General features: G+C 53.3%; 1 protein-coding gene across 1 annotated transcript; it reads left to right on the top strand.

Moving 5' to 3' along the window:
* The first annotated feature begins 3,127 nt into the window (after positions 1 to 3,127).
* On the top strand, positions 3,128 to 10,578 carry FCGRT (Fc gamma receptor and transporter). The gene is made up of 7 exons (XM_016206053.2): positions 3,128 to 3,173; positions 4,444 to 4,530; positions 4,822 to 5,073; positions 5,178 to 5,453; positions 9,020 to 9,289; positions 9,884 to 9,997; positions 10,258 to 10,578. Exons 2-7 carry the CDS (start codon positions 4,458 to 4,460, stop codon positions 10,335 to 10,337), a joined length of 1,065 nt encoding a protein of 354 aa, XP_016061539.2. The 5' UTR covers positions 3,128 to 3,173; positions 4,444 to 4,457; the 3' UTR covers positions 10,338 to 10,578.
* Positions 10,579 to 11,303: the final 725 nt, after the last annotated feature.

An 11,303-nucleotide genomic window follows, 5' to 3' on the forward strand; every position in this document is an offset into this window, starting at 1 on the left:
GGTTTGATCCCCAGCCCCAGGTGGGGCGAGTGTGGGAGGCAACCAATCGATGTGTCTCTGTCACATCGATGTTTCTCTCTCTCCCATTCCCTCCTTCCCTTCCAGTCTCTCTAAAAATGGAAAAAATATCCTTGGGTGAAAATTAACAACAAAAAATTGTACATATATGTTCATAGCAGCATTATCTGTAAGAGCCAAAAAGTGGAAACAGCCCAAACGTCCATCAATGAATGAATGGATAAACAAAAGGTGATAGATCCATATGATGGAATATTATTATTCAGCCATATAAAGGAGCGACTACATGGATGAACCTCGAAAACATGCTGAGTGAAAAAAGCCAAACACAAAAGGCTACAATATTGTAGGTTCCCATTTATATGATATACCCAGTCGAGGCAAACCCATAAAAGCAGATTGCAGGGGACTTGGGGGAGGAGGGGGCTGCTTGATGTGTAGGTGTCCTTTTGGGGGTGATGAAAAAGTTCTGGAGCCAGACAGTGGTGATGGTCACGTTGTGAACGCAGTAAATTTCATTACATGGGAAGTCTTATTTATTTTTTATTAAGAGAAAATAACCAAATTTAATACATACATATGAATGGGAACCCCACATACATGAGAGAATCAGGGGCACCACATGCACAAGAAGTTCCATTAAATGGTAAATCTTACGTTCTGCGCATTTTACAATAGAACAAATGAACGGAAGCACCGCAGCAGGAGCGCGGGGCCCGGAGGAGCTGCGGGCGCGACCGCGGTGGCGGGTGTGCTCGGCGTCCCTGGGGACTGGCTCCAGGGCCCCTGCAGACCCCAAAGCCCAGAATGCTCAAGTCCTTATGCAAAAGGGCGTGGTGGCGGAGAGGGGACCGTGTGCTCCTGAGCTCGTGTCAGGAGGTGTTGAGGACGCAGAGGCCTGCGGCCGCGCTCCGCTCGGTCGCCGTCGAGCAGCCGGCCCGGGGAGGGCGCGAGGCTGCCGCGCGAGGCCGATCCGCACTCCCGGCGCGAAGCGGCGGCTCGTGGCCGCCGGCCAGGTTGGTGTCAGCCCGTCACGTACGCTATTTCGAATAAATTCTTCATCACTTTGCAGAGACACTGGTGCGAATGCCACTCTATGAATTCTTTGCAGTGTTTGCTTCCTTGAAGAAATGATAAGCTGGCCGGGGGTTGGTGCCCTGGTTTGAGCATGTTTAGACCAATGAGAAGCGCCTTTTGCTGATGGCTGACTTTCCAGTTCGTTAACATCTCTGCCAGTTCAGTTTCTGGGCAGGTTTCCAGCGTTGTTCCCCCACCCTTTTTTTTTTTTTTTTGGTTGTTAATCCTCACCCAAGGATATTTTTTCCATTTTTTTTTTTATTTTTTATTGATTTCAGAGAGAGGAAGGGAGAGGGAGAGAGAAACATCAATGATGAGAGTCATTGATCGGCTGCCTCCTGAACGCCCCCCACTGGGGATCCAGCCCCCAGCCCCAGCGTGTGCCCTGACTGAGAATTGAACCATAAGGTCCTGGTTCATGGGTAGACACTCGACCACTGAGCCACACAAGCCAGGCTCCACTGATTTTGAGAGAGAGTGGAAGGGAGGGAGAAATGGGGAAAGAGCGAAACATCCACATAAGAGAGACAAATAGATTGGTTGCCTCCCCACGCACCCTGAATCCCTGCAGCACCAGTCCATGCCCTTGACCAAGAATGGAATCCCAGATGCTTTGGTGTGAGGGAGTCACAGTGGCAAGGGTCCCCACCCTTAAAAGAATTTTTGTTTTGTGTATTGATTCTAGAGAGAGAGAGGAAAGGAGAGAGAGACAGAGAGAGAGACATCGATCTGTGGCTCCACTTGTTGATGCATCATTGGTTGCTTCTTGTATGTGCCCTGACCGGGGACCAAACCCCAAACCTTGGTGTGTCCAGACAATGCTCTGAGCAGCTGAGCTTCCCAGCCAGGCCCGCAGACACCTTTGGACTCATCTCCAAATCAGCTCTTCCTGGTTCTGCCTTTGGGCTTGTCGGCAGCCACTCTTTCCAGTGTCCCCAGCCGACCCACCACCCCTATCAGATTTTAGACTCAGCAAACTGCCACAGTCATGTGAGCCAATTCCTTGAAGTACGTCTCTTTCTATAGAGAACCTTGGCTAATATGTCATATGACCTAGCAATTCCATTCCTGGGTATATTACCCCAAAGAATTGATAACAGTGGGAGGAAAAATGAAACAAAACAACCAAACCAGCCCCGGCCCGGGTGTCTCTGTGGTTGGAGTGTCAGCTCTTGCACCTGAGGGTCTTGGTTTCGATCCCGGTCAGGGGCATGTACCTGGGTTACAGGTTTGATCCCCAGCCCCAGGTGGGGCAAGTGTGGGAGGCAACCAATCGATGTGTCTCTCTCACATCAATGTTTCTCTCTCTCTTTCTTTCTTTCTCCCCCTCCCTCCCTCCCTTCCACTCTCTCTAAAAATCAATGGAAAAAACGTCCTTGCGTGAGGATTAACAACAACAACAAAAGCATTATTTATTTATTTTATTTTCACTCGAGGATATTTTTTCCATTGCTTTTCAGAGAAAGTAGAAGGGAGGAAGGGGGGGAAAGCACATGGATTGGTTGCCTCCTGCATGTGCCCAGGCAGGGGCTGGGGATCAAACCTGCAACTGAGGTAGGTGCCCTGGGCAGGAATCAAACCTGAGACCCTTCAGTCCAAGCGCCCATGCTCTAACCACTGAGCCAAACCCGCCTGGGCCATTGGTTGATTCTTGGATGTGCCCTGACCAGGGATCAAACCCGCAACCTTTGCTATAGGGATGACACTCTAACCAGATGATATCCAGGGCCAGCCCCACTCTTTTTTTGCATTAATGGAATCATTTGGTGGAAGTGGAATCTAAGTGTCCATTTCGATTTGCATGTGCCGTGCCCATTTAGTGTTTGATGCAATAACTGGACCTTGAATCAATAAATGTAAAAAGAGCTTTTGATCTGTAATGCCTTTTTACAAAGTTTTTATTTTACTAATAAAACATTGTTCTAAAACAAAAATATTGTTCTTAAAAACAAAACAAAAACGAAGTGCAGGGGCACTTTAAGGGCCTCTTGGGGGAGGGGTTCCGAGGAGGAAATGCTGCACCAAGTGTCTGCAGACAGCCGGGGTAGGGACCTAGTGGAGGCCTGGGGGTAAATGAGGTAAGAAGGGACCCACGGGGACGAGGCTGGGGCGCCAGTAGCGTGGGCCCGCTCTCAGCTTGCTCATGGAATTTCGGTCTGGCTCACGCCCTCAAAATGAAAACAACTGGGAGCAACGGAAAGAGAAACAAACAAAAAAAACACACAAGGACAAAAGTTCCAAGACAGCCAGAGACAAAAACTCAGAGTCTGGGCCCAGGGCCTGGGGTGTGCCCTGCAGCTGGGGGGTGGGGTTGCCTGTTCCCGGAGTTGGAGTCGGGGAGCAGAATCCAGACAGGATGTGAGAGAGGAACTGGGGTCACCAGTCACGGGAGCCAGCTCGGTGCAGGCGGGAAGGGATCGCGGCCGCAGTGAGCAGAGCCGGGCCGGCCGAGGGGGCACCGGCTGGGGTCGGCACTCCCGGTGCGGGGGCGGCGGGGGCCGCGCCCCTGGGTGCGAGGGCGGAGGGTCTGGGGGCCGGACTCCTGGGTCCGAGGGCGGAGGGCTGGGGGGCCGGACTCCTGGGTCCGAGGGCGGAGGGTTTGGGGGCCGGACTCCTGGGTCCGAGGGCGGAGGGCCGGGGGGCCGGACTCCTGGGTCCGAGGGCGGAGGGCCGGGGGGCCGGGCCCCTGGGTGCGAGGGCGGAGGGCCGGGGGCCGGACTCCTGGGTCCGAGGGCGGAGGGCCGGGGGGCCGGACTCCTGGGTCCGAGGGCGGAGGGTCTGGGGGCCGGACTCCTGGGTCCGAGGGCGGAGGGTCTGGGGGCCGGACTCCTGGGTCCGAGGGCGGAGGGCCGGGGGGCCGGACTCCTGGGTCCGAGGGCGGAGGGTCTGGGGGCCGGACTCCTGGGTCCGAGGGCGGAGGGCTGGGGGGCCGGACTCCTGGGTCCGAGGGCGGAGGGTTTGGGGGCCGGACTCCTGGGTCCGAGGGCGGAGGGTCTGGGGGCCGGACTCCTGGGTCCGAGGGCGGAGGGTCTGGGGGCCGGACTCCTGGGTCCGAGGGCGGAGGGCTGGGGGGCCGGACTCCTGGGTCCGAGGGCGGAGGCGGAGGCGGGCTGAGCCCTGAGAACGAATCCCAGGCCATCCAGACTCTGTAATTAATTAACCAACAGGGTTCAAATTAGGGGGTGAAAGTGCACTGAGGCGCAGGGCATTGTCGCCTGGGTCCTGGCCGGAGCCCGGACCGCGCGCCCGCACCAGCAGACGCCGGCGAGGTGGCCGAGCCCCGCGGATCCGGGGGCGCCAGGGGCGAGGCGGGGGTCCCGCGCAGTCACGCGCCTCCTCCCGCCCCAGGTCTCCCTCTCAGGATGCGGGTCCCCCGGCCTCAGCCCTGGGGGCTCTGTCTCCTGCTGGTCCTCCTGCCCGGGACCCTGCGCGCAGGTGAGGGGCGCCGGGCGGGGCTGTCGGGGCGGGAAAGGGGCGCCCCGCGGGGAAAGGGGCGCACGGGCAAGATCTGAAGTTCCCCGGGAGCCAGGCGCGGCGTCCTCCGCCGCGGTTCACTTTTCCATTTTCTCCTGCTGGGCCCCGCGTGTCTGGGAGCCACCTGGCCCCCGTCTCCAGGTCCCTGCCCCCCCGTCTGTCCCTCCATCCCTGAGCTGTCCCCTCCGTCCAGGCTGTCCTTCCTCTGGGGTGCCCGCCCCGTCTGCCCCCTTCTCCTCCGTCTCCCTGCAGAGAGCCATCGCTCCCTCATGTACCGCTTCACCGCCGTGTCCTCCCCGGCCCAGGGGACCCCCGCCTTCTGGGTGTCGGGCTGGGTGGGGCCTCTGCAGTACCTGAAATACAACAGCCTGCGGGAGGAGGCCGACCCCTGCGCCTCGTGGGTCTGGGAAAACCAGGCGTCCTGGTACTGGGAGAAGGAGACGGCGGACATGAAGCGCCAGCAGCAGCTCTTCCTGGACGCTTTCACCGTCCTGGAGCGAGAGGGTGAGGGGCTGGGGCCGGCTCCCGGGCCTGAGGGGGGGGGGCTGGAGGGGCAAGGGGCGCAGCCCTGCCCCTGGGCCCTGATCGCCTGTGTGTGGGTCCCCCAGTTTCCTACGTCCTGCAGGGACTGCTGGGCTGTGAGTTGGGCCTTGACAACACCTCAGTGCCCGTGGCCACGTTCGCCCTGAATGGCGAGGAGTTCATGAGTTTCGACCCCACGACGGGCGTCTGGGATGGAGACTGGCCTGAGGCTCTGGCCATCAGCAAGAAGTGGATGCAGCAGCCAGAGGCTGCGCACCAGGAGACAGACTTCCTGCTGGTCTCCTGCCCCCAGCGCCTGCGGAGCCACCTGGAGATGGGCCGCACAAACCTGGAGTGGAAGGGTGAGCAGCCGCCAGAGGAATCTGACCCCTGGGATCTCTCCATCCCCACTGCCCCCTCCCTGGCCGTCCAGCCTCCATCCCCCACTTGTCCCAGAGGGTCTTTCTGCCCCCTGAAGTGACCCTGCCCCTCTCCTGCACACAGCCTGGCACTGGGGCCCCGGATGGTGTGGCCTCTGTCCCTCTCCTGAGCCTCACAGTCTCCATCTGCCCCCCTCTGCCAGGTGGAATCAGCTGGAGTTCCTTGAGCTCACGCCAACCCTCCCATTTCTTCACCTCTGCCATTCTCCTTTCATTTCCACTGGCATCACACCCAGGGACGTTCCTCTGGCCCACGAGGCTTTCATTTGCCTCTTTGGGGCTCCCATGATGTCTCATGTGACCTCCATTACAGCACATGTCACTCTGAGCTGTAATGACATCCACATCCGGGCAATTCTCAAGGGCTGGAATTAGAGCTCCTTGGTCCTTAGTGTCCCTGCACCTTGCAATCCCAGCTTCCCTCCTGGCCCTACATAGGGACTATCCTCTATCCAGCAATCAGAGGGGTGTTTTAAAGTGTAAATGAGCTCCCATCCTGTCACTGCTTAAAACCATTCCAATAGCTTCCCACTAGCGTTAGACTAAAATCCAGACTACACTGAGGTCCACAGGCCCCACATGATCTGGCTGTTTCCCGTCACTGTAACTTCAGGACATCTTCGCTCCAGTGGTCTCCTTGCCCTCCACCATGTCGGATTCTTTCCCTCCTCAGTACCTTTGCACCTGCTGTTCCCTCTGCTTGCGATTCTCTTCCAGGGGATCCTGCCATGGCTGGGCCCTTCCTATGCTTTAGGTTTGATCTTGGATATCAACTCATCAGCAAGGCCATCCCCAGCCACCCTGGCTAAAGTGTGCCCCAGCCCACTGCCATTATTGTCTCTCATGCCACTGTTTTGTTCATTCAATCATCATAGTATTTTTTTTTTTTTAAATCCTCACCTGAGGGTATTTTTTCCATTGCTTTTTCAAAGGGAGAGTCAAAGGGAGAGAGAGAGAGAGAGAGAGAGAGAGAGAGAAACATCAATGTGAGAAACACATCGATTGGTTGCCTCCCTCATGAGCCCCAACCAGGACCGGGGATCGAATCTACAACCCAGGTATGTGCCCTTGACTGAGAATCGAACCCGAGACCCTCTGGTGCACAGGCCGACACTGGCCAGGACTTCAATTAATTTTTATATGTCCCCATGTACCTGCCTTCCAGATCAAGATCTAGAACATTTCCAGTACCCCAAGAGATTTCCTTGTGTCCCCTCCAATTCCATACCCCCCAAGAGAAACAACTAATCTGATTTCTGTAGCCATAGTGTTGCCTGGTTTTCAACTTCATACAACTCTGAGTATGCGCTTGTTTGTGTCTGGCATCTTTCACCCCAGCTTGTGTCATGAGACTCTGTTGAGTGTATCGGTAGTTCATTTTTTTATTGAGTACTATTCCATTTCATGTTTGATACCACAGTTTATCAACGATTGGTTTATTTCCAGATTGGGGCTATTGCGAGTAAAGCTGCTACAGGCATTCTTATTCATGCCTTTTGATGACCCTGTATTTTCATTTTTTTAGTTAATACCCATGAGTGGAGTGGTTAAGTCATAGTCTGCTTGTGGGATTAGCTGTAGTAGGTGTGCTGCATGTTCTCTCAAAGCAGTTGAACCAGTTTCATACTCCCAGCAGCTGTGTATGTGTATTCCAGTTGCTCCACAGGTTTGCCAGAAGTTGATTCTGTATTTCATTTTATCAGTTCTAGTGGGTGTGTAGCAGTATCTTATTGTGAATTCATTTTTCATTAATCAGATAAATGATTTGATGACTTGCCACGTTGAGGACTTTTTCACATTATTGGCCAGTTGGGTGTCCACTCTTTGGGAGTGGCTGTTTGAGTCTTTTGCCCTTTTTTTTTTTTCAGAGAGTGGAAGAGAGAGAGAGAGAGAGGAACATCCATGTGAGAGAGACGCATCGATTGGTTGCCTCCTGCAGACTCATCGAGTCTGAACCCGTGCCCTTGACCGGAATCAAACCCAGGACCCTTCAGTATGAGGGGCTGACACTCTAACCACTGAGCCAAACTGGCTAGGGCTTTTGCCCATTTTTAAATTAGAACTTTTGCCTTTTTTTCTTATTAGAGTTCTTAATATATTTTGGATAACTCACTCTCTTGATTAATGTAGCTTTTTGGAACGTTTTGATATCTAGTAGCTAAGGTCTCCAGCTTTATTGCTTTGGTCAGTCTATGTCATTTGCATTTCCATATACATTTCTGCCAAAAAAAATTCCTATAGGGATTTTTTATAACAATTAAATTGTATCTATAGGTCAATGTGGAGAATTGACATCTTAACAATACTGTCTTTTTTTTTTTTTTTTAACAATATTGTCTTCTAATCCATGAATTCAGTATTTCCCTTTACTTGTTTAGATGTACTTTAACTTCTCTGTGTAATAATTGGCAGTTTTCCATGTAGGATCTTATACCTCTTTGTATAGATTTATTCCTAAGTACTGACATTTTTTGATGGTTCTGTAAATGGTAATTCTAATAATTTCACTTTCTAGTTGTTTGTAGCTAGTTTATAGAAATACTATTGCTTTTTAAAATATGTTTTTATTGATTTCTTTTAGAGAGAGAGAGGGAGGGTGAGGGAGGGAATGAAACACCCCTGAGAGAGAAACATCAATCGTCTGCCTTCTACATGCCCCCTACTGGGGATCAAGCCAGCAACCTGGGCATGTGCCCTGAACCGGAATCGAACTGGCAACCTCTTGATGCACGAGATGATGCTCAACCCACTGAGCTGCACCGGCCAGGGTGAAATACTATTGATTTTTCTATTTCCTTTGTATCCAGAAATTTTGCTGAATTCACTTATTTCTATTAAATTTATATAGCTTCTTTTGGATCATGTCATCTTTTATATGTTTTATATTCTTTTGTAATTTTAATACCTTTTATTTCTTTTTCTTATCTTGTTGCACTGGCTAGGATCCCCAGTACAATGTTGAATAGAGTGCTGATAATGACCATCCTGTATTCTTTGTTTTTTTAAATTGATTTTAGAGAGAGGGGGGGGGGAGGAAGAGGAAGAGAGAGAGAAAAACATTAATGTGGGAGAGAAACATCTATCAGTTGCTTCCTGTACACACCCTAACCAGGGATCGACACACAACCTGGGTTTGTGCCCTAACCAGGAATTGAACCAACCGAGCCATACTGGCCAGGGCACTTTTGTCTGTCTTGTTCACTGCTGTGTCAATGATAGATGCTCAGTACATGTCAGCTATCGGAAGGAATGGATGAGAGCTGGATACCCCGCTGGTGGATAGGTCTGGTCTCTGTTCTCCTGGGTAGGTCCTGCTCCTTTTACTGTTATATTCTCCAGGTGCAGCACAGTGCAGGGCACATGGTAGGGCCTACTGGGTAGAGCCAAAGGATTGGAGGCCTCTCTATGTCCCTGTCTGGCCCTGCACTGGGCCTAGCCCTGGGGGTTTGTGGGCTGGGGCTCAGGCCTGTCTGCCTGTTTGTCTGCAGAGCCACCTTCCATGCGCCTGAAGGCCCGACCAGGCAGCCCGGGCTTTTCTGTGCTCACCTGCAGTGCCTTCTCCTTCTACCCCCCGGAGTTACAACTGCGATTCCTGAGGAATGGGCTAGCCGTGGGCTCCGGTGAGAGCGACTTTGGCCCCAATGGCGACGGCTCCTTCCACGCCTGGTCGACACTAACAGTCAAAAGTGGCGACGAGCATCACTACCGCTGTGTGGTGCAGCACGCGGGGCTGCCGCAGCCTCTCATCGTGGAACTGGGTGATGTTACTACGCGTTTCTGAGTCTGACCACCTCCTACCCCACTGCCGCCAGTCATCCCTGTGTCTGACTGCCTCGTGCCCCACTACTGCCAATTCTTCCAAAGCCTGGCAGCCCTCTGTCCTGTGTCGCTTGTCCTCCCTAGCCTTCCTTGCTGCTGCTGCTGCTGGCCTCATTGAGTCTGGCCCCCCTGTTAACCACTATGGACAGTCCTCCCTAAGTCTGACCACCTTCCGTCCTGCTGCTGCCAGTCCTCACCAAGACCCACCATTTATTTACTGCTTTGAATCTGACCTACTGCTCTGTGCCCACCCTCCTCTCTGAGTTCTAATACCACCCCCTGCTGCTGCAGGTCCCTTGGCCAGTGTGACTGAGACCACTCTTGCTGTGGCTGGTTCTTACATCCAACCTGGGGGTGTTCTGCCCAGACCCAGCATATCAGCTGGCTGGTCTTTCATCTGCCCACACCCACTCCCCAAAACTTGGTGTTGGGATCTCTAAAATTGGGAGGGACTGAGAACTCCCAGCCCCCTGTCCTGGCTCTGCTGGGACAGAGGGTCCAGTCAACATCTGACAGCATTTCTTTGGCTGCAGATTCATCAGCCACGTCTTTGGTGCCAGTGATTGGAATCGTCATCGGCCTCTTACTGCTCACGGCCGTGGCTGTAGGAGGAGCTCTGCTGTGGAGGAGGAGGAGGGGGCTACCAGGTGTGCAGCAGGAAGAGGGAAGAGACAGAGGGGGACAGAGACCTGAAAAGAGGGGAGCAGAGATCTAGACAGAGGCACAGAGAGAGGTGGGGGTGGAGAACTGGGGTGGGGGAAACAGACTCAGAGGGGGACAGAAACCCATAGAGTAGCACAGAGATTGAGACAGACACACACTCACACACGCATACACCCACGGGTGAGCAGCAGAGACCCAGAGGATCTCAGAGATTCTGATGACCTCCCCTTTTCTCTTTCCTCAGCCCCTTGGATCTCTCTCCGTGGGGACGATGTAGGGTCCCTCCTGCCCACTCCTTGCCTGTCCAAGGATGCTGACTCCTAGGATATGAAAGCATTCTTAGCAACTGCCTGGTCTTCCCCATCCTGGCTGCCACCAGCTAATGCAGTCAGGTCCCTTTCATGCTGTGAGACTTCCTGGAATCCTGGTATTTCTGAGCCTCCGGAAGGAGTCCTGGGCCTGATGTCCTCCCTCTGGATTTTTCCTCCTGTGATCTGCCTCATTTCCCCCTCCTAAAATATATGGCTCTTTTCCACCTCCACATATAACATAAGTTTTGGCCCAAGTCATTGTGTTCTCATCATTTCAACTTTTTCAGTGGGGGAGGTAAGGGAATGGGGGGGGGGGATAATGGTGTAAGCCCCGGGCTTCAAATCTCTCCTGAGGCTAGCACGTTGCCATGTGGAATTTGCCCCTTTATGTACCAAGTCATATATTCTTCTTTCATAAATTTCACAAATATTTACTGAATGCCTACATTGTGCCAAGCTTTTGTTTGTTTTTTGTTGTCGTTGATCCTCGCCGGAGAATACTTTTCTGTTGGTTTTTAGAGAGTGGAAGGGAGCGGGGAGGGAGGAGAGAGAGAAACACATGATATGAGAGAGACACATCCATTGGTTGCCTCCCCCACACACCTTGACCTGGGAAGGGGAAAGGACAGGGATGAACCAGCAACCCAGGGACCTGCCCTTGACTGGGAATCGAACCCAGGATCCTCAGGTGCACAGGCCGATGCTGCAACCACTGAGCCACACCGGCCAGGGCTGTGCCAGGCATTTTGAGAACTTTTTTTTTTTTTAAATTGATTTTACAAAGCAAAACATCAGTTTGCTGTTCCACTTACATATGCATTCGCTGGTTGGTTCGTGGTCTGTGCCCTGACCCACAGCCTTGGCGTTTCGGGAAAGCGCGCAAACCAGCGGAGCTGCCCCACTAGCGCATTTTGAGGGGTTCTCGGCTGCAGCCTGACCTGACCCCTCGGTGGAGCGGAAGTTGGCTGTTCCCTCTGTC

This window comes from Miniopterus natalensis, chromosome 18 (assembly GCF_054644295.1).
Source record: "Miniopterus natalensis isolate mMinNat1 chromosome 18, mMinNat1.hap1, whole genome shotgun sequence".
In the NCBI taxonomy this organism is placed as follows: Eukaryota; Metazoa; Chordata; class Mammalia; order Chiroptera; family Miniopteridae; genus Miniopterus; species Miniopterus natalensis.

Excerpts from the sequence above, each read along its gene's own strand:
- FCGRT (XM_016206053.2), top strand. The coding sequence starts at position 4,458 with ATGCGGGTCCCCCGGCCTCAGCCCTGGGGGCTCTGTCTCCTGCTGGTC. Across the intron at positions 4,531-4,821 it reads GCCCGGGACCCTGCGCGCAG|AGAGCCATCGCTCCCTCATG; the intron begins GTGAGGGGCGCC and ends GTCTCCCTGCAG. Across the intron at positions 9,998-10,257 it reads GAGGAGGAGGGGGCTACCAG|CCCCTTGGATCTCTCTCCGT; the intron begins GTGTGCAGCAGG and ends CTCTTTCCTCAG.